At 40.9% G+C, this 23,630-nt stretch overlaps 2 protein-coding genes across 2 annotated transcripts in view; both read right to left on the bottom strand.

Moving 5' to 3' along the window:
• Window positions 1-331: 331 nt before the first annotated feature.
• Window positions 332-8,777, bottom strand: anxa13l (annexin A13, like). Its single transcript, XM_031758910.2, has 11 exons — window positions 8,631-8,777; window positions 7,907-7,982; window positions 5,674-5,768; window positions 5,417-5,587; window positions 5,162-5,195; window positions 4,857-4,936; window positions 4,376-4,444; window positions 2,824-2,925; window positions 2,619-2,694; window positions 2,425-2,537; window positions 332-2,305 (listed from the first exon to the last, which is right to left on the bottom strand). The coding sequence occupies exons 1-11, from the start codon at window positions 8,643-8,645 to the stop codon at window positions 2,186-2,188; spliced, it is 951 nt and encodes a 316-aa protein (XP_031614770.1). The 5' UTR covers window positions 8,646-8,777; the 3' UTR covers window positions 332-2,185.
• A 1,552-nt stretch (window positions 8,778-10,329) lies between these two features.
• The window catches only part of LOC116335240 (probable G-protein coupled receptor 158), a 79,605-nt gene continuing 66,304 nt past the window's right edge, over window positions 10,330-23,630 (bottom strand). Inside the window, exons 9-13 of the mRNA XM_039601755.1 lie at window positions 21,080-21,185; window positions 18,033-18,179; window positions 17,081-17,324; window positions 16,051-16,607; window positions 10,330-13,064 (exon numbers count right to left, since the gene is read on the bottom strand). Of these exons, the coding sequence (XP_039457689.1) occupies window positions 12,105-13,064; window positions 16,051-16,607; window positions 17,081-17,324; window positions 18,033-18,179; window positions 21,080-21,185 (2,014 nt within the window). The 3' untranslated portion in view covers window positions 10,330-12,104. The remainder of the gene's footprint in view (window positions 13,065-16,050; window positions 16,608-17,080; window positions 17,325-18,032; window positions 18,180-21,079; window positions 21,186-23,630) is intronic.

Here is a 23,630-nt window from a genome sequence, read left to right as displayed (position 1 = left end):
CATTGGGCAGTACATGATTTTGCACGGAGACTTTATTATATAACCATAATTTGTTTTGGTATTATCAATTTTCCGGGCTTTCAGAATATGAAAGGACAGGAAATAAATGCCATTACACTAACTAACAACACATTTATTTAGGGACTGCAGAAATATGAACAGAGACAGAAGAGAGTGAGAAAATAAAGAGATATAATAAAAAGTATAAATGTTTAATTTTATGGCTAAAATATCTGAAAATTTTAATGTTTTAGTTCACTCATAAATGTGACTTTCAGCCTACATCCCACCCACCATCACACTTCCCCTACCACAACAACCAGCACCAGTAATTTCCCAACAGTCCCTCATTGAAAAATGTTGCAATAGGATCGCTTTCCCTAAAAAAAATACAATATTTCAAAATGCTTTGCACATCAAGCTTATGTCTATACATGCATGCATGGAAAACAAACCTCCACCTTTGTGCTTTTCTGTGGCGAGTACACAAACCTCAGGCAGACAGATAAATGGCCTGCCAGACCCCGAGTGTAGCACGAGGTGGATGGTAAAGTGGTCGACATATGGTGCGCAGACTGCAGACGAAGAGGTAGCAAAAATGTGCACAAAGCAGGTGCACTCTAAACTTTACCCTGATACTGAAAGAAACTTCACATCAAGACAGGAAAAAGGAGAGCGATACAGAAAGAAAGAAACTAAAGCGAGGGGAAGAAAAGTGAAAAATCGTCCCCTCGTTGTGTCCCTGCATCTGGAAGCAGTTCTCACTTGTTTTGAACTTTTTTATCCCCACAATCCACTCACAGTTTCTGTGCTCGGAAGAAGGTCCCGCTGTTTAAAAGGTGTATGCTGTAAAATCCAACTTTTGTGTGACTTTTTATACACCACGCACACATAAACTCTTAAATGATCTCCAAATCAGGATAAACGTTAAAGCCCAAATATGGAAAGTGGATCATTAAAGAACTATTTATTAGATTTGTCATACAAAGTACATTATAATCAGGGGCTAAACATTACCATTAATTTCACTATGATTTCCTCTGACGCCAGTTTCCTAAAAGGAAGCGAATACAAGTGATGCAACACTGCTCTCTGCAGGAAATAAAGAAAATGTCAAATATTTTTGGTGTTACAGTTAAAATTTATTATCACTTAATATTCTGTGTATGCATACCATGTTTAAACTTACATTGCAATAAAGTAATGATTACTTGCTCCATGTAATGAACTGTTTGCTAGTTAATTTGCTGTATGACGACACAACAACAGTATATTCTGTCACTATTTAATCAGTCAGGTTAAATTACTGTATATACCTGAATACAGACACTGTGACAACTATTAAGGGGACTGCACTTCAGGGGTTACAAAACAACGTCTCGTTCAATTTTTTGACGATCACCTGTCCTTCTGTGCGGTGAGTTTAGTTTACTGAATGAAAACAGAAAGAAGTCCGATGTGTATAAATGTGAGACAAGAAAAACTGTGAAAGGTTAAAAATCCCATGTAACATTTAGGGACGTGACTACAAAAAACTAGTACTGTATACTTTGAAACATTCAGGGCTTTGGCAATACTGTAACACATGATTAACAGTGCATTCAGATACAAGAGTTCAGATGTGAAGAATCGGCACTTAAGTGGAGGGTGCTGCAGCAGAAAGTAAATTGCATTGCTTTAATATTAAGAAAGGCATCTTTTAGTCAAATAAATAAAGTGACATATCACAGGAAGCTGTATGCTATACATAGCAGCAGCAACAGTAGCTCCTTAAAGTTTGCAGCTTTCAGATATGCTTGAAATTAAGATGCTGCTTGATGACATTATGATATGGATAAAGACACGAGCTTCACTATGTTCCAGTGCACTTGTTGTATGTAAGTTCCATAATGCTGCTATAATTCAGTCAAATAAATATTCAATGCATCTTAACTATATTGGGCTTTAACGGTAAGGAAATTCTCCAGTTTTAATGATCTTTGCAACAAAGTGTGTATTTAGAGACTATAATATTGTAACGATTGAGTTGTTTTTGGTCCATGCTGTAAAGAGAACTGACAGAGTGAGAAAGAGAGGAAATGGGATGGATTTAGAGAGTGGATGAGAGAAACTGGTAAAGAAGGGAAAGTGTGAGTGTGTTATGTTTCACTGTGGTTAACTAAGGAAGGAGTGGGAGGAAAGTGTTTTAGTGCAGGATCTCAATGAGGAGGCGCTTGAAGTCTCCACCGCACTCAGAATCCAGCGCATCTTTCAGGGTTACGTCGTACTTCTCCAGGTACATGTCCTTCACCGTGTCCAGGTCAATCTGTGGGTTGGCGCAATAAAGAGGATGTCACACACTTTTAGACTCTCAGACCTTATCGAGGGTATACTTACACTTACACACTAGGCCATAGACTCACACACACAGAGACACACACTTGCCTCAGAGCGGCCTACGATGATACGAATCAGTGTGTCCTCATCGGTGCCCAGTCCCTTCATGGCAGCGTTAAGGCGCCGAGCAAAATACAGCTGTGGGTTCTTAGCGCACCTTACTAAAAATAACACACAAACACAGAGTTACTGAAAAAACAAAGATATTTCATTGACTTCTGAATGCCTGTGGTCTTGCGTACCGAGAGTAATGTAGCAGTCCTTAAGTGTCCCCGTGGCCTCAGAGTCAATGGTGTCCAAAATGTCTGTTCCTGAAAGCTGCAAGACAGCTGGTTAACATGAGACCTGATAACAACAATAAGGAGTGAGTGAAATGACAAACGAATGAATAAATGAGTTAAAAACAGCAAAAAAAGAAAACGTGCAACGATTGAATATAGTACATACCGCCTCATAGGCTTTGAACGTGGCCTGAAGCTGCAGGTAGTTCCTGTGTGTCAGGATGTAGGTGAAGGTGGACTCGTCTGTGCCAAACCTGCCTTCTCCTGCCTGATGAGAACAAATAGAAGAAAAAATACAACATTTCTAAGAATATGGATTATCCCTCAGTGTTTTTAAGCAACATAAATTGATCTATTTTCTTCCGCTTATCCAATTCTGGATGGAGCCTATCCCAGCTGTCACAGGGCGAGAGGCGGGGTACACCCTGGACAGGTCGCCAGTCTGTCGCAGGGCTAACACATAGAGATAGACAACCATTTGCACTCACATTCACACTTATGGGTAATTTAGAATCACCAGTTAACCTAACCCCACTAACTGCATGTCTTTGGTTCATGTGAGGAAGACACAGGGCTGTCGTGCTGTGAGGAAACAGTGCTAACCACCGTGCTAGCATCAACATAAATCTTTGACACTTTCAGTCATCAGTTACGTAAGAAATGAGAACATATGTTAATTTGCTCAGATGGGGGACAAGAGTAAGTTGACAGTGGTAACATGTGTATATTAGAATGACTATAAAAGCTATTTATGTGTTAGACTCTGTCGAGCCATGTTAGTAGCTCTGTGTAACCCAGTATCACGGCAACGCTTGTGTGTAATAAACGCGCCGGACCACCGTGCGTATGTAAGTTGCCGTACGAGCAGAAGGAGAAATTTTATTTCAAGCCAACAAGAAAACAATCGTGGAAAAGTGTTTAACGAGACATTATTGACACATTTACATGTAAATATATATTAGCCATATAGCTTAATCATTTCTGGTATAGAAGGAGGCTGGAATGTCTTCATACTTTCCTTTTATTATGACTTTTTGGCTTTAAATATATTACCTGCTGGTACTGCAACTTAAGCGTGTAACTTAACTTATGCCTGTCCATTTCACGCTTTGGAGAGGCAAAGCAAGACATGCACTGTTTTCCTATTGGGCAGATAATTCTAAATATTGATACTATCTAAACCAACGCTGGTATTGATATTGGATCAATGCTAGCGCGATAAGATTGATATTTGTTTCCATAGCCTATAACACATTTAAACACATTTCCAAGACTCAAATCATAAAGAGAGGGTGAAAAAGGTCAAGTCTTGATAATGTGACTAACCACTGGTTTTATACTGTCTGTGGCTAAAGAGAAACTGGGATAATATTTATCATGCAGCCTAATGCATTAGCATTGTAAAATTTACTAAGTACATTAGTTTTCCTATTTAATAAGTTATTTAGTCACATTTTTGAGACATTCCTCTAGAATCTTTACTAAAACAACACTGAGATGCTTCCGTCTGGGGTGGTGGACTGCTCAACCGACATCTGTAGTCGGCGTCTATTCTTTAAAACACTGCATAAACTCTAACTGAATAATATGTGGGATTCTGTGATTACATGCTTATGCATCTAAATCAGGCATCCGCTTACCGACATTAAACTACATCAGTGTGATTAAAAGGGCAACCTGTGTTATGGGCTTTGATATGAAAAAAATTCAACACGCACTTCAAACAGAGATGCAGCATCTTGTCCAGCTAAATCCTCGTCCACCTCATAGCCCTCGTCTCTGCTTGCCTGTAGACAAAGAGATTGGAGGATAAGAAATTAGGAGGGGTTTAAAATGAAAGATGAGGGACAAGAACTTAATGAGATAACAATAATGTGCTCCAGATTAAGTGGATAAACTGAAAGCCACCGAGCTCTTTGGATTGGCATTGCTGTAGAACTTGAGTCACTTCATGTTTGTCATTTTTTCTGGGGGAAAAGGAAAACAGAGGGGAAGCAGGAGAGGGTGGGGGCCCTGAAAAAGCTGGAGAGGGAAGCATGCCTAACAATCTAATGAATGTCTCAGTGGGTGAGTCACGGCATAGAGAACAATTCTTCGAGCTATAACCAAGGAGAAAAGCTTCCATTTGTCTGCGAAGCTCAGAGATTTCAGAAACAGTGCAAAAGACAATGCATTTCCTGGTTGGAACCTTTTTTGTACCTGCAGCAGTGAAATTAGGAGGTTCCTCACATCTCCACTGGTATCATCCTCGATATCTGCCTCCAGGTCACGCTCGTTCACTGTAAGGGAAGTGTGCAATGTGAAGTCCGTGCAACAACAGATTTTGTAATGTGATCTAAATGTGGATAAAGTCAGACAGCACTTCTGGAAAGAAAACGTGGAAAACACACGTCACTACACCCGGATCAAATTATAACATTGGTATTCCGTGCATTAGTTAACCAGCCATACTTTCCAGTACGAAAGGAAAGGAACACCCTTAGATGACTCAGAGGAAACGTTACCCTGGGCATATGCCTTCTTGTAGCTCAAGATGTCCTGTTGGGTGAAAACAGACAGCGTTAAGATGATGCTTCTGTTTTTCTCACATCTTAGAGCATCTGTTTTATCTTCCTCATGTCACATCTTCTTATGTATTCTGAAGACAAAACGCAGCACTGTTGCCTTTACTTTGTTACCATTGTGATTTAACTGTCAGCTCTAATAAAAACACACTGCACCAGAACACCGTTTATCCACAGCACCGTCGATCCACAGACCTGATTCGTTGCTGTGCACAAGATCTCGACGAGCACGGCTTCATCCGTGCCCGCCCCCTTCATGGCCTTCCTCAGCTCTTTGGCGAAGTAAAGGTGAGGAGGGTCCAACATAGCCATGGCGGCTTTCTCAAAACTACCCGTTAGTTCCTTCTTCAGGACCTCCTCTAACTCCTGAGGAAATACATAGGTCACATGATTTGCAGTTATTCTGTGTGTGTGTGTGTGTGTGTAACATCCAGAAAGAGACAGGTACGTACATCATCATATTTTTCAAAGTAGGCCTGTTTGATCTCCACACGCTGAGCTGCAGAGCGATTGGCCAGAATCTGGATAATGGCCTCTTCATCTGTGCCTGGAGAAAATACAGCAGAACAGACCTGAAGGATTGACTCAGCAATTCAAATGGCTTTATTATCACAGCAATGTTAGACTATTACTGGGCTGTTAACATCACAGCGACTGAAGTCACCAGGACAGACCTTTTTGTTTCTGTTAAAGGAGTTTCAGATGAATATCCTTCTCTTAAACATTGGGATAAAGAGCAGACATAGAAGTGCAGATATACACACACAGCAAAGATGCTGTTCTAAGCACTTGCATCAACTCTTGGGGTGGCTGTAGCTCAGGAGGTCAAGCAGGTCATCTACTGATTAGTGGTTAGTGGTTCGATCCCTGGCTCAACCAGTCGGCATGCCAAGTATCCTTGGGCTAACATACTAACTCCAAGTTGCTCTCTGATGCATCCATTGGAGTATGAATGTTAGTTAGGAAGCCTTAAAAAGCTTAGAAGAAAGTGAATGTGGCATGTTGTATAGTGCTTTGTGTACTCTGGGAGAGTAGAAAAGTGCTATATAAGAATCAGACCATTTAACACTCAACCAGGAAGTCTGGTTTGCTGTGAGACAACAGTGCTAAGCGTTGTGTCACTGTGCTGGCTGCTAACACTATAGAGGATGTAACATTTTGATTAGTATTGAACTCTCCAAGTGGATATTTTATTAACCCTAAATCCGCTTCTGCCACACTTATTATAAATCTGTATTTTCTAGAGAGGGTTTGCTTATTTCAGTTTGGATTTTATTGAAATAAGCAAGTTTTATTTAGTTTATCTGGTGGTTTACACATTTGCCTCACATGTAAAAGTTTCCCTGTTTAATCCCAGCAAGAGGCATCTGCTGTTAATATCCAACATGCAGAGTGACCTGCTGGGATGAGCACTTGTGAATAACGGAGCCACTGAAAACAGCTTTCAGTTTCTTTATTTTCTGTCATGTAAATCCCAGTGTTAATGTCATAATAAGCATGGCCAATGTTTCAAATAATGACATGAGAAAATGTGTAAGTTATCCCAGTGAGCCAAAAGATCAGGTTTCAGACTGCTTCAAACAATCTTACTTTTGGGTCACTGTGATGCCACTGAGAGCAGATATCCCTGATGTGGTCATGTGAGGCACACAGCACTGGCTGTAAGCACAGAAGCCCCACCCACCTGATGCTCAAACCTTCTGCTTTACAAGGGCAAGCCAATCATTAGAGTTGGATTATAAGGAGGGTGGTCATAAAGGATGAGGAGCTAAAACTGAGGGGCTGCACCAATGCCCAATACGAATAATAATCAATAAAAATTGAATTTAATTGAAAATCTGAAGCTGCTCTACTAGAGTCCTAGAAAAAAAGAAGAAAAAAATAGAGATCTGGAAATGAACAAAAGAGGTCCAGTTAAAAAAAAAAAACAACAGTTTGAAGATGTACTCAACCAACGTACCTGAGATATGGATTCTGATATAATTTACCTCAAATACCACATAATCCCTGTAAATGCTGTTTCATAACAGAACTAAACATACACATCAACAGGGGAGGTTATTAGCTGTGCAAATACTCTGATGCATTGTGTATCGTCACTGTTCACAACAGCAATTGTAAGCTGTGGGGAACTGCAGGCTTGGTGAGAAGAACAACAACTCCAGTGAGCAGGTAGCAGATAATGCCAGTGAGGATTTAGTAACACAACTGACTGAAGCTTGTGTCCACGCTGTGTGAGAGGCAGGCTTTGAAACCGACACCCACCTATCTTGTGAAAGTACCACTGCATAAAGATCTTTGCAGACTATGACATTTGCCTTTCTGTACCAACACCAGTTCTCAGAGGAGTACGCCTCGTACTGTAGTTACATCAAACTTAGCAAGTGTTGAAATTAACTCTCTGCAACACATAAAATGTAATACTTTTGATTTTTCTGAGTGCTTAGTTTTCAGACTAATAATGGCTGTTATTAGTCTGAAAACTTTTAGTCATAAAAAAACAAATCCCCACCTTTTACAAATGCTTTAATATCAGTTAAATTAGAGGCTCTATTATGACCTTACTAAACGGCAATAATCATAATCATGATCAAACACACAAAGAGAGTCTTCACATGACAACAGCATAACCTAATATACATTTCCTGACATAGGAGTTAAAACAATAAACTCGTATGCACTTACCTAAACCTTTACAGGCTTTTCGAATAGCTTTTATATCTGCTGTCACATCAAAGTCCTCACATGGGACTATAGTGGGCTGGAGAACACAATCGCAGAAAATATTGAATATTCTTAGTGATAAATTCATTCACAGTTCATTCAAAGCAGCCACAACAGGTAACGCAAATCAATCAATCAATCAATAAGACTGGCTAATAATGTTACATTATTTAACTACAACTGTAACCTTCTCCACGCAGATGAAAGGGTGAGGTCGTGGAAAGGAGTTAATATGGTGTTACATTCAGGCTCCTGCGGAGAAAAGGGTGCTGCCTGTGTGTGATCGCTGAGTCATGGGGCAGCAGCAGCAGCAGCCTCCTCTCCTCGCCCACCCTTGGTCTAATACAATGCGGCCTTATTGATCTGATCTTACAGAAATGCCTTTTTTTCCCCTGGGCCTGGCAGGACACACTCCCTTGCTCAAGTTAACTGCGCCAGCTCTGTCTGTCTTTACACACCAGAGGCCGCACAAACACATCAAAACTGAAGAAAATAATAAAAGTGACGCTCTCGCGGAGGCTGTCTGCGGTATTCAGTGAGACTGTAGCTCAGCGTCTCTGCTTTCAGAGTTTGGATCTTCAATATTCATCCTAACCTCAAACTTTTAAGCACTCTTCTAATACATTTAAATAACTGCGTATCAACTCAGCTGAGCTTTTGTCATTAGTTATAGATGACCTCTTACCTGCACGTTGCCCATGTCCTCCACACGCACGTCTTGTAGCTATGATCGAGCTGAAGCTGGATGTGGAGCGTCCTGATGTTGTGCTGCTGTGGAGCTGATGTGACGCGTGTCAAAGAGGACTTGCTGTTCCTGCAGAGACGCAGCCCTGTCCGGTGCTGCAGCGATGACGTCACCGCGGATGAAACAGGGCGCTACTGCTGGAGGTAACCTCCCGGTTAACCTTCAACTTACCGCAACGGTTCTTTTTCTTTAATTCTTATTATGTATTTAATCTGTAACCAGTAACTCTTTCAGAGGCTAACATTGCACTACAACACCACTGCATTTAACAGTACATCAAGATATTTCAAAAACTTACTAGCTTATAGTGTGTGATACAATATTAAATACTGTCCCGGTACCAAAGAGCATTAACATGCTCACACCTCAATGGAAATACAGCTCTTATGATACCAAGTTTGTACTTCTACTCAGGTAAATTTGTTAAATCTTAGATTTTTATGATTTGTACTTTGATGCCACCTCGTGCAAGTAAATCCATAGAATATAACCCCAGTCCATTTATTAACTGGGGGATTAAATTAAATTCTGTTTTATTTACATAGCACCAAATCACAACAATCGACTCATGGAGCTTTATTTTGTGAGACCCTACAGTTTTAACATTCATTAAACTGTTGTTTAAGAAACTTCCTGCAAAACCAGGTTGAGGGAGGGGCAGCCATCTACTGCGACCGGCTGAGGGTAATGGGAGGAAGAGAGTAGAAGACAGTCAGAGATTAATAATAACTAATTATTAAATGTAGAGTGGTGTATAAACTCATAGTGAGTAAAAAGAGGTGAGAAAAGGAGAAACACTCAGTGCAACATGGGAATCCCCCAGCAGTCAAGGAATATTGCAGCATAACTAAGGGAGGATTCAGGGTCACCTGATCCGGCCCCAACTATAAGCTTTGTCAAAAAGCAAAGTTTTAAGCCTAATCTTGAAAGTAGAGATAGTGTCTGTCTCCTGAATCCAAACTGGAAGCTGGTTCCACAGAAGAGGGGCCTGAAAACTGAAGGCTCTCCCTCCCATTCTACTTTTAAATACTCTAGGAACAACAAGTAAGCCTGCAGTTTAGGAACAAACTGCTCTATTGGGATGGTCTAAGAGATGTTTAAGATAGGACCTGATTATTGCAGACCTTTTATGTCAAGAGAAAGATTTAAGTCGGGGAGAACAAGGAGAGCTCAGCGGTCTGTGGCCACTGCCTGCTAAGCCATTCTCTCTTTGTGAGTTAAACTTTGTGTCTTATTTGGCAGTTTTATACATGATTGCTACATGCATTCTTATTTGAACTCTTATCAAACAACTGATGGGAAAATAAATATTATATCTCTCCACAGGGTGGCAGTGTTGAATAGGATTAGGATAGGATTTACAGGAGGCTAAATTTAGAACTAGAAAGTGGCAAACACAAGGAAGTGTTTTGAAGAGAAAGGAATGCTGATTTTTTTAATTTAAATTGAAAACACTACCTTTAATGAGTAAAGATTAGCAATTATGTGTGATTTTTTTTACTTTTGTTTTCATTTTGATAGGAAGTGCCAGATGAGTGAAATCACTGAATAGTAAAAAATCTTCAAACATTCAAATCACAGTAAAACATAGTCAAGGAGAGCCTGGATTTCATAGAAACATTTAATTCAGAGTTGATAACAGAGTATTTACTGTATGTACATGCAACACAATATGGAATGTACAATATAAATAATCCCAGGTGGATGCTACGACAGCTTGCAACTTCTTGGAGCAACACTAGACAGTATAACGAGCATAAAATACACGTAGGTAACGTTCCGTTTCAAGCTGCCTCAAAACATCTGACAGAAATGTGAAAGTTGGAGTGGTGGGTCATGTTTGTTCATCAAGCTTCTTTTTTTTAAAAATATTTTTATTTTATAGAGCCAGACCTCACACAGGGAATTCTTCTCTACGATGCTAGATAAATACAGATTTGAAACACATCCCACATGCTTTCATAAGAAATGCAAAGGTGAATTCTGGTGCATCACGTTCCCTAAATTTTCACTGTCATGCACACACAACCCTCATGAAGCTGAACTGACTATTTTGTGTGACCGTACTGCTTCTAGGTGCCAGTGGTGGGTGGCTGATTACAGGACAGAAAGGCTGGCTGTTGTTGTTGTTATTGTCATTTCTGGACACGATGCTGAGATGGTAAATGACTCATATTCTGTCAGTGAGAAAGTGGCAAAGAAAAAAAAAAGTTCTGGTCATGCATCGTTGTAGCTTTAGAAATAGAAAATGTGCAAAGATTTAACGGAAGGTGCATTCAAGCAGATGGTAAATGGGCAACTAAGTGATGGGGTGGTGAGGGGAATGCATTATTCACATCATCCACTCTAGTCTTGGTCCTGGTTCTTGAAGGATCTCGTCACAGTTTCAGTGGATGTATAGATACTACAACCTGTGATCCAAGAGTCTTTTTTTTATTGGTTTAAAAAAAGGAGGAGGGGCATCCAGGGCAAGAATACAACAGTAAACAAATATCAGCAGACAGGAGAGCCTGATTGATATTTTAGTACTCCTCAACTGTAACTGCGACCATTTGAAACACAGTGCACGTCACTTTGAAAGCATCATGTAAGGAGACGAATACCATAGGCACGACATCGAAGGTTCCACTGTCTTATTTGAGAAGACGCTGACCCATAAACATTTAGCTACTGGATGCTCGACAGTATGTCACATGCGACGGCTTTTTTAGAAAAAAACATATACTGTATATGGAAAGCTTTTACTAAAACACACAGCTTGTCTCATTTGGCTGCGGTACAATCCTCTGTTATTCCCACGTTTCTCTAATCTAACAGATCATCTTGGTGCCATGAATTATGCATTTGGCCTAAAGATAAGGCATCGCAGCTGTGTCTGGGGCTTTGGTCTTGCTTCTCAGAGCTCATTTTCTGTTTATTTTTTCCTTAGGTCTTTTCTCCCTGCTGCTGATCTGATATAAGTAAGTCTCCACTGGCTCGGTGCGTAACGTAGAACATCGTCGGCATAACACGTGAGACCGACAGTGAGCCCAGGTTAAGAGTTGATGGTGCTTTGTGGTGAATGATTGTCTGCTCTGTTCATAAATACAGGAATTCTTTTTCCCCCCAAATGGACTCAGTGTGAAAAAACATATAGAATATGTAACTTTGACAAATGTGCAAGCAAAAGTGTAAAAAAACAAACCAAAAAATCCTTTAAAGTGTTTTTAAGGTTGCATTACTGCATATAAGAACAAGATGGTTGCTGTGTAGCAATTAATTATGTCTGGATTGCATCAATAGGCAGCAGAGTAGATGTTCCTTTCCTCACAACATACTTCTCATTAAGGTGACCCACAGGAAACCCTTCTCATGAAATGCAATATCTGTCATCTGAATACGAAAAAAGTAGGTTCATTCGTCCCCCGGCAGTCATCACGCCCTCTCCCCAGAGTCCTGAAAGTCCCAGGGGCAAACGTCAACCATTTTCACCCCGGGTTTATAACTAGTGCTCAAAGAGCCGTCTTTCTTCTTCTCTGGTGATTTTCTAGTCTGAGCCAAGCTGCCGTGCATGAGCTCGGTCTCCCGGGAGAAAACCTCCGCCCTCCTGACCTCCATCACCTCTGGGTCTCTTGTTGAGCTCCTCCGCCGCTCAGAAACTGGCGCGCCGCATTCCGAAGACTGGCTGACCCTTCTCCTCTCCGACGGAGGCTTGCTGGAGGAGCTCCGTCTTTCTCTACTCTTCTCCCTCCCTTTCTCCTTCTCAGCTTTGTGGTTGGATGAGCTGGAGCCTTTCCGTTTCTTCTTGTGTGAAGTGGGACTGTTGCAGGTCTTCTCCTGTTTAGGTGAAGGTGGGCCAGTGTAGTCCCATGGGCAGATTTCAACCATCAGAGACGGGGGCTGTAAAAGGCTGCCTGTGGACTTGGAGTGGTCTGAGTGAAGCCCTTTGGGTTTCCCATCAGTAGGCGTGACACTCTTCTTACGCCTGATTCTGTCTGGAGAAATGGAATCCGAATCTCCTTTCAGCATGGGTTGCTCATCGAATTCCCAGGGACACACATCCGGCTTGAGAGGAAGAGGTGACCTGGGTGCCCGAGATTTCCGTGTTTCCCTTCCTTCCTCCTTTTCTCCTCCTTTATCTTTGGCGCGGCGTCTGTTGGAAGGAGACTGGCCCGTCTTCTGCCTCTGCTGGGACCGACCACCTTTGGTGACTCCAGAGCTGCTGTTGCTGCCTCTCCGGCCCGAGGTGGTTTCTCCAGGAGCGATGGAAACGTGCTTCTGGGTTTTTGCTTCTGAGGGAGTCTGTGGTTCTTCCAGTTCCCAGGAACAAACCTCGGACACATCGTAAAGGTTCCTCCCCGTCTCAGAGCAAATTGATGGCTGGCTCCCACTCACCTGTTGGATAAAGGAATAAAAATCAAAATGAATGCCAAATCAGTTAATACTACAAGGGGCTCGAGCAAACACTTTCTTAATGTAAGAATTTTAGGGTTAACTGGTTGATTGTCCCTACCAATGATCAGAGAAATCGCTTTATGTCTGTCTGGCTGTTCTGTACCATCATCACCTCATCGACTTTAAACCTGGTGGGTGTATTGCTGGGCCCTCCAGTGAGTGCAGGGCTGAGTTCAAGACTGTTTTGTTGAGTGGTTCTCATATTTTGGTCAAAAGCTGCTCTCTGTTACCAGTGTTTCCTCTTGAGTGACTTCTGCCTGCTCCACTCTGTGTGGGTGGAGGTGCACACATACACATACATGCATGTTTGTTTGGATATCTGTCAGGACATTCATTCAGATTAATGCATTTTCAAACCTCCTACTGCAAACCTAATTTGAACTTCGACCATAAAAACCAAGTTTTAAACGAAGACAGGTGGACATTTATATTTGGTTCCTACATCACATGACTGCAGTACCTTATTTTTGTTGTTTGGGCATAAGTAAAAATGTAGACTGTATAAAAAGATGAATTTGTCAACATTACATCACACATTGATTTTTTCAGTCCTGCTGTGAAGCCTCAAGGTGGGTGTTTTCAATGTTGCCCATTGGTGTTTCGCATTGGATCAGACAAGTTAGAGGTGTGTCTGCACCCACATATGCTTGTTACTTGTCAAACAAAGGCTGAATTAATACATTTGAAAGAGTAGTAACTGTAACTTGACACTGAATTTAAAAATGTAATTAGGAGACTGTTTACTAAAGTCACAGTGAAAGAGAGATGAAGGCCATTTTCCCTCAGAAATCATTAGCTATTTCCAGGTCCAAACAGCCTTCTGAGACACAACTGAGAGTTAAAAACTGTCCAAATTCTTTGTGTATGTCTAGGCATCCTTGAAAAAGAGGATTTAGAAGATTTAGCAGTATTAGAAGTTAGCAGAAAGCTAGCTAGGTAGTTTCCATTATAAAGCTGATATATTAGCTATTTCTAAAAAACTAAAATGTTCAAATTTGCTAAAACTTTGGAAGCAAACCATGACAGAAAAATAAATATCTGCAACATTTGAGCATTGCCATAAAGATATGCTACCTGATGGCCCGCTACAGAGCTATTGCTAAGCTAATATAACCATGTTAGCATAGGGACGACCCTCGATGCTTGGACCTGGAAACAAGGTTGATACGTCATCATTTAACAAGCTTTTACAACAAGATGTCTTCTTGCAAACAGATGAGTTTTTGCCTCTTGGCCATTAGAAAGAATGCAGTTTATGGCATTTTTGCACTGGCTTCACTTTTCAGACCCAGCAGCTACATCCACCCTTTATATCCACTGTATGGCAGCAACCTGCAACGTGCCTGTTCTGCACAGCCACGTTCTGAGCAGGTACAATCAATGACTGTTACCTCATAGCCATCCTCAGGGATACAATCTTCCAGAATGGAAACTGCACTGCTCTATTAAATGCAACAAAATGATAATAATAACGATAAATGCTCAAATCTCCAAGGTGCTTCATTTGCATGTCCAGCCAAAAGCAATATAGGAAAAATGTAATGCAAGTTCTAATCACTTTATGGGGAGCGTGGAAGCTGTTTCATAATGCTCATGTGCTCCCCACATGTTGTATTTGTAATATTATACACCACTCCAGCTTCCCTCTGGGGGGCTTCCTGTGTTCAGCGTGGACCACCAGACATCCTAATTTGTTAAATGGTTTGTGGTAAGTGCTGGCTTCCTGTAACTTGGTGCTGATATAATCAATATTTTATAGGATCGAGTTCCTAACAGTTACATAACAGACTCAGATATACGTACCACCTGAGTCTGTAGTGTTTCTCAACTCAGTAGAAGTTCTTTAGGAGAAGTCTTTTGGTTTTGTGATGTGGGGTGGCAGCCCTGTGGTGTCTGTATAACAGGGACAGACACTTCCCTTCACGCACTTCTTACTGGCGTCCCTGACGTTTGAATTCGATACAATTTAAAAGATGTAAAAAGAAAAATACACTTTTGACACACACTATAAGAATGTCCTGAATGTGTTGACAGCTCTCTGCCCTGAATGTGGAAGTGTGCAAAACAACCAGCAGTCTCTGACCTACTTCTTTCCCTACCTTGCCATTCATCTATGTGTGTTATCTGTGCCATCTGATTGACCCAAGAGGGTGTTGATCTGCAACATGGCGTTTTTTTGGGGGGGGGCTGAACAAAAGGAAACCCCATGACCAGCAAACATTTGTATAAACTCTGACCCTGCACTTGGCCCAGCACTACTGGACCTGATCTTGCAAGGACAAATGTTTTTAGGTATTGTTTGAGATCAGTTTAAGCCCTGGACTATTTTACAGGAATCCTCAAAACATGACTTCAAATGACTGCAAGTGTAGTCTGTGTCTGCTGTGTGCCATTCACTCCTCTCTGTCCTCCAGTCTTTGCTTATCTCTACTGCTACTGCACAATAAAAAAGGACATCTGGCTTTAAAGAATCCAGCAGTGTCAGTCTTTTAGCGGTCGATTTACCAAAGTCCTGGTCTCCAGGCACAGTCCGATTCCAGTAATCCACTCTTTGCATCTCGTGCCCCGAGTAGCCTGCTTGATAAATTTCCCACCTCATTAACAATCATGAGGAAAACCACTGAGATCTACTGTAGCTTTAGTCTTAGCAAAGGGTCCCCAAGGCAGACATGGCATTTTCATTTATGTATGCAACTGATAATAATGTTATTCTTATTGTTACTATTAAAAAACATAAAATCTTTATATTCAAGGACGCATAGAAATGTTAGGTACTTTTCTTGATAAATGACTTAAACAATTAATCAGTTAATAAAATTAAACCTGAATAAGTTTCTGTCAGTGGGCTAATCGACATTTAAGCACATGAGCTACACATTAAAGCTGAATCAGTTTCTATTAAGAATGTAATTATGTAGAAAAGCACCTGTTGCTTCATTATGCCCATCTTCAAAGGTGTCTTGGAGTACTCCACCGATTGGCTGACTGGCATCTTGGGGTAATGCTCAGGTGTCTCGTCCACCTCTGACAGCGTCCTCCCTTCCTGTCCCTTCATGCACTTCTTACTGGCATCCTCGATGCTCTGAGTCTTGTTTGTGAGCCCCGGCACCTTCTCCTTGGCACTCGCAATCACGCTCAGGGATTTCTGCATAATGGAAGTGCGCAGGTGCACAGGCTTCTTCTCGTGTGTCAGGTTGTGAGCGCTGGCTGATTTCCAGAAGAGCGGCACGGATTCGGTGGACACGGCTGGTTCCAGTCTCGGTGGAGTCGAAGCTGGTTCCAGCTGCTTCTTGGCATGTTTACGGCCAATGAGAGAGCCCAGAAGAGATCCTTCCCCGACAGTCCCAACAGGAGTCGTTTTGTCTCCCGCAGCTGAGCCGCTCTGGCTTCCGCCTTCTTCATCCTGGTCGCAGACGTGGTCATAGCTGAGTGACTTTTTCAAGCCCATGACTTTGTTCTTCAGGGTGTCGTCTCGAGGTTTTCCTGTTGGTGGATATATTAATAGACAAGTGTTTTGTAATGTAACTTATCATCTTTTGACCTGTAAACTCTGGTCACAGCAGAAGATGAGGTTTGATATTTTTTAATTAAGCCTTTAAAGAGATTAAAGATTTTTAAATAGACCATTTATATTCAAATAAAATATAAGCAAATCTGATCTTTTGCCAGTTTAAGAATTCATATTTAATTTACAATGAGGACGCGAATATGACTTTTTAATCCAGTGTTATTAAACATTTCTGAAACAATCTTTTCTATCAACTATAAAGTGCCATTTATGCCCCATTTATAGAGCTTCTTAAACAGGACCCAACCAGACATCGTAATATTACATATAATACACTTTACAAGTTTAGGAATGCATAGTTGGAAAAAAAGCATGCAGGCTCTCACAATATTTTCCTTTGAAATGACTAATTGGCTCTCTTCATTTCCATGCTACAGCCGGGGCTTACCGTGGTGGCTCGGCTCAAATGGATTTCTCCTCAAGGTGCTGCGGTTGCTGCCGTGTTCGCTGCCATCATCACGACTGCACTGCCGGTGTAGGTGCATAGTCTCTGGGATCTCTGTTATCCGTTTCATCAGCGAGCGACCCAGACCCTTCTTGGAGTTGCGCTTCTTTTGAAGGTGAGGGTTGTTGGCAAGCATCTTCTTACATTTGTAGACTTCCAGCTGGGCGTACAGCTTCTTCAACTCGTCCTAAAATAAGAAAAAAGTCTTAAATCATAATTTATTACAACACTCACTTACTTCTGAGTTTAGGTAATAGTTGTGTGGGTGCCAAAAATGAACTTGTGGGCCTGAGCAGGTGTACCATGACAGAAAACTCCTTCTTTTTAAAGAAAAATATTGAAACATTACTGAAAGAGAAACCAGGGCCACCTGTTAATGGCTTCCAACCATATGTTGCCGGTTTCACTCTTCACTGGCAATATCTTAAGGGAATCACTTAAGGGAAAAGTGTACATATTTGGAAGAAACTGTGCTTATGAAAGATGGACAAAATGTTCAGACCTAAACAAAATGAAGCCATTGCTGAAACCCGCATTATTTCAAATGGGGAGACTACTGTGGTCCAAATGTGCTGATGTTGAGAAAAATTATGTTAAGTTAATCAGTTGAACATCACTAAACATTTCATTGATGCACTTACAGTCTCAGCAGCTCATTTCAAGTCTTCTTCAACACATCATAGTGCTCATTTTGTAAGTTATGGGCACCAGGCTTAAGATTGAAGATTTACAAAGCAAAAGGTAATGTGAGAGTGGTCTAACACATGTGCTGTGATTTCTGACTAAACCGTGGTACACCAGACATGAAGAGTAAGACAGAAGGTGCCCCATTAAAAATATATGTTGCATTCTGACTTAACGGGTTGTCTGACAATGATCAACAAGGCCGCTTTACCCGTATATCCTCTGGGTCCAAACTGTGCTCGCTCCAGGCCGAGGTGATGCTGTTGTTGAGGTAGGAGCCAGATCTTCCTATGTCTAGCTCCTCCTCGTAAGCTTCGGTGGCTATATCGTCTCTCGCCTGCGTCCCTTTGTACAGGAACTGAAACAGATCAAGAACAAGGTTATAAAACGAAATCACTGAAACTACAGGAAGACTGACAAAAAAGTTATCATGTGACATCCTGGCTAAAGATGCTGTCCACAATATAATGCTCACTAAAGACATTTTCTATTATCTGTTTAATATATTACTGATTACAGAAGTCAATATTTGCTAGAAAATTATCTTTTACTCCAATTTTAACTTTAATTTTGTTACTGAAGTCAGTTATTTTATAATTGAAATTTCTATCTGTCGACAGCAAAACAATCCAAAGTTTAGATCAAAAACCCCAATCAAGAAAACAACAATAAAAAAACAATAACTAGCTCCAAAAGTACTGCAGTATATTTTCTCTTGCTGTTGATTATTATTTTAATCTAATGCAACTATGCAAATTGTGCCTAACCAATTCAAATTTATACAGTTCAGTGTATGCAGGCAGTAATCTCCTCCTCATATGTGATTCCTTTCTGCAGAAAGCACGTTAGGGCTGCAATATTCCAATAATTCAGTAAATAAATGATAGATTGCGCCTTGATTTTCATGCTCAAATTGTTTAACTTTGTTTGAATAACAAATTTAGGGATGGCGAAAGGCCAAATATTTAGCCCAGTTTGAAGAACAGATGCAGTTTGAGATTAACATCCTCCCATTGTGCTTAATTATCCCAGTGTACTCAACTCACTTGCACTTCTGAGGTGCCTAATTAAGAAAGAATGAAAGAACAGAGAGTGTTGATGGTGTATTTCATTTCTCACACTGCAGGAGAATTAAATGTTTTCCATCAGACTTGAGAGATCGCACATAAAGACACCCGCGAGAGAGCTGAGCCAAATTACAATAACCGCTAACGCAGTTTGATTGAGTTTAAGGTAATGTTAGCAAACGTGCCTGTGTACATCTGTGTGTTTGCCCATTGCTAATAACAAAGGAACTTAAGATGATTAATGAAGTGTTTTGTGTACAAGCTACAATGCAGCAGCAGCCACAGTGGAAATCACTCTGTAACGCTGGAATGCTTTCCCAGTAAATAAGTTGCACTTACACCCAAGCTAAGAAACGACACATTCTGCGCACGGCTAATGTTTCAGCTGTACACTGTACAAGTTCATTTGGGAGCCTCAAAATCTATCCTGCGCTCAGTGAATATATTAGAGTCTTTACACTTACCCATTTAAGTGCATAATGAGAAAAATGTACAGACCACTGAAGAGATTTTTGTTTTCCCAAATGAAGCTACTCTTGTGTGTCCCACAATATATGCGGTATACAAAACAAAACTTGGACTTCACTGGAACAATGGTCTGGCTTTGTCCAAAAACGTGCTGAAATGAGGGTCGTTAAAAGTCTATTCATGTCCCGTACTATTTCTTGATCTCTTTGGTTTGCAGAACAACAAACAAGGAAGATAAATCTTACTTGTGGATCCTCCAAAATGCCCTTTACACATTTACTGTTACAGCTTAGAAGCTGAGACCTAAAAACAGTCAAGCAGTCTGTAATTTTCAGTTAATATTAACAGTGCTAGCATCGTATCATGTATGTGAACCCTGCGTTAATTGAAAAATGTCATTTGCATCACTGCGTGCATCACACTGAGCATGGACGGGAGAAAGAAAAGACTTTTCTAAAGAGATAAGGAAGGAAGTTACTGCCAGGCGTTCATAGCTGAGGTAAAGGTTACAAAACTATCTAAAAGCAGCCTGATATTGTTGTGACCCCAACTGCTAATATTATTAAGAAGTTTAAGTGTTGCTGGTGGAGAAAAAAAGAGAGGAATAAAAAACGTCAAAGGATAAAGCAGCTGACCTCTGGGGTAGAGCCCCGCCACAGCAGGCATGACAGAAGCTTGCTAAAAAAATATGATGGGAAGTAACACTGATTCACATCACACAAAATCTAGTGTGGAAACGCCACAAAGAAACTAGGAATATGTTCCCAGTGGCCATGTCGCCATGTCGACAGGCTTATGGCTCGGCTCACAACCACCACAACCTGCCACTAAGGATGTAGTTACACTGTAATTAAATTGAATTTTTATGTGTCTTTTATTTGAAATTACAATGTAATAATGTTCACCTACACATACGTAAAGGTAGACTTGCTAGAATAAGAAGGATCCATTTAATTAGAGGGGAACTACTCCCTTAGTCGTGCTCTATATTACAAAAGTGTTAGTCCATCTTCAGACTCATCCTGTATTTCTATTTCAGGTACACATTCATTAAGTTTCTTGACTGCATCTTGCACATTTTTGACATTTGCAAACGGAACGGACATCTACCCGACTGCCTTAAATAACCTCTGTGGTAGGTTCTCCTGCTGTAGGGGTCTCCAAGACCACGTTTCACCATGACCAGGGTTTGTGGTTTATCAAGGGAAACAATAGGAACCATGCTGTCAAATTAAGCTTGGAGATAAAACAACATCAGCCCCACTTTAAAGCATCGAGGAGGCTCAGCTGTGTTATGGGGCTGTCTTGAATTTGTGCTGGGCCCAGTGAAATGATAAAATTATGAAAGCTCCTGAGGCCAAACATACTGTCCAGCGTCAGGCAGCTCTTTCTCTCTCACGCTGTCATAGAATCATTTGGATAATAGATATAACCGAGAGTAGTGGAAAATGTACTTCGAATTAATCCTGTGATCAGCACACAAGTTAAAAAAGTGCTAATTTTAACTTATGTGCTGACTCCTTCTTCTGCCAGTAAAAATCCCACTGCACATTTAATATGTGAAATACACTTTTTATATGTTTTTAATGAGGAGCTTGGTGCTAAAGCCCTAGATTATTATTAATATTTTTTAAATTTGTATTTATTTGCTGAATGTTTTCTTGATCATTAACACAAACTCATAACTGGCGAGATCTGTAAGTAACAGCAATGAAGTATTCACCTTAGGTATCAGCAGCAGGGCCAGAGTCACAGACACAGTCAGGTGAGTGTGAGCAAAGAACAACATGAGCATCCAGTCTGGGTGTAGTCCCGGCACCAGAGAGAACCTGCAGAATAGAAAAAACATCAACGGGAGAAATTCTGCATACTCACCAGCAGCCAGAGTGCTCGGCGCGTCTGTGAAATACGCTCAGACACACGTACAAACGCAGCATTTAGTCACTCTCTGGACAGCGAGAACAGAATTAAATGTACCACAACCCGAGGCATTCCCCGCACTGTAAACACAGGAATAAACACACAACTGAGGGAAAATTATAAAAGCGTCTGTTTGCTGGGAAGAAGCTGGCTCCTTTTAAAAGGCAACTTGTGCAGATATGAAAGATCTCTGCAGCCAAAACTGCTTTTGAAGGCTTTGGATGCTTCATGCTGTAGATCCACGGGCGACAGGCAATTATAGCGAGTGGGAAAAATTGTCAACTTTGTCTCGGTTGTTAATTAACATTAACGAGTTAACATAAACCAGTGTTAACATAATGGTGACGCTTGTGTGCGTGCATGTTTTTTAATCATTTGATACTGTTTCCCAGTTTTCCCACGCTGCTTTGAAAAGTTTCTCTAAAAGTTCACAGCACAGAGGAGAGACATTGTTTTCTGTCGCCGTCAACAGAACACCAAATCATTTCATTTTACATGAAAGAGCCAAGTCCCATTTTTGTCACCAGTGACAGCACACAGAAACTATGTCAAAGCACACAGAAGCAATTCTGGTAGCTTGTGGTTCCTTTTAAAAGCTTCATGTCATCATTCCCGTTTATTAAGGCCGTTTTAAATCATATTGTATTCACGAGAACCAGCATGGCTGATTGTTCCCATTATTGTTGGAGAACGTGAATAGTGCACAAAAGCCTAACAAGAGGATCTAAGTAGCAGCATTTTGGCACCAATTTTCCGCAAGCAATCAAAGCCAGACACCATGACAGATAAATCAATGAAATTATTTAAGCGGTATCAAGCTGAGTCAAGTGCATTGTGAATAAAAAAAGTGTGAAAGGCATTAAATACTTGAGCGTGTGTGTTTGACATTGTTTAGAAATCCACCAAGGTGGTTCACAATTCACTGGCTCATTATCTTTTGTCATAATAATCCCAATCATGATTCAAATTAGAATTAGTCCAAAAGAATAATATGTGTCTGTTTTCTGTGTCCCAACTCCCAAACACACACACACACACACACACACACACACACACACACACACACACACCATATCGAACAACTCCAGCCTTATCGCTGGACTGCAGCAGCATATAGACTCAAAAAAAGGAAAAGAAAAAGGGGAAAAACACTCACAAAAGCTCACAATGTTTTATTCTCCAGCAAATGAGAACAGCTTGATTCATAAGTTTCCCAGAGCTGATGAAGGTGTACCCAGTGGACTTTTCAGTTTCTCAACAGATTAAAAGGATGTGATCTTTTCCTCCTTGTACCACGGAGCACAATAGACTGCCTCCCAAATGAAAGAATATTCAATCAGAAACAGTTTTATCGGAGAATGTGTGACAAATGGAATGTTTTGCCCGAGGCTCCTGCGGGCTCTCTGTAAAAGCAGTTTTATTTCTGCTGCAGCAGGACTGACAAAAATGTTCTTCGTTTTGGAGCCTTGTGAGGTCAAAGCTCCAGCAGCGCCTACAGTGTACACAACAGCTTTATTCCTTGACCAACACGTTTTGGCCTTCACTGGCTGTCAATGTGATGACCCTGATGGAGGCCACAAGCCAAAACTGGTTGTTAAAGCAATAAAGTGTTAGCTAAAAACTGACTAAATGCTCCAGAAGTAACACAGGAACATGTTCATCAGTGCTTGTTTCTGCTGCCTTACAGTGCATCACATATATTTGAGAAACCAATGGAAAAAAGTCAATATTTGATATGAGCACCTTTATTCTATAACACAGCCTGAACTCTCTTAATCACGTTTTCCTGTCATTTAGAGCTTTTATTGTCATTGTGCAGTTTCTTGCACAGCGAAATTGGGTAGCTGGACCACAAAGGTGCAAAAGTAAAGAAGAGAAAACAATATACAACGAGGTGAAAAAAACAAAACAATATATATGTGTACATATATGTGAGTGAACTATATACATGGTGTATGCGTAAGAAACACTGAAACAGAAACCTTGTGGGGCTGTATACAAGGGAAGTTATATATTATAATAAATAAATAAATAAATAAATAAGGGTGGAGGGGCTATGGTCATTTAGGGTGGGGATGGTGATTCCACTGAGACCAAAATATTGCACAGAACATGGAAAGAGTGAAATATTGCACATTGATCAATAGCAGCGTCAGAGTGGATGTGTTGGAGACGTCTGTTCACACTCTTAGTTTGCATTAAGAGTTCTGACAGCCCACGGGAAGAAGCTGTTCTTTAGTCTGTTGGTTTTGCACCTGATGGATCTGAGGCTTTTTCCAGAGGGCAGGATGTTGAAGAGGTGGTGGTTAGGATGGAGGTGGTCCTTTATAATTGGCCTGGCTCTGGAGAGACAT

The sequence above is a fragment of the Oreochromis aureus genome, linkage group 18, assembly GCF_013358895.1.
Source record: "Oreochromis aureus strain Israel breed Guangdong linkage group 18, ZZ_aureus, whole genome shotgun sequence".
NCBI lineage: Eukaryota > Metazoa > Chordata > Actinopteri > Cichliformes > Cichlidae > Oreochromis > Oreochromis aureus.
This window is presented reverse-complemented; position numbering and strand designations above follow the sequence as displayed.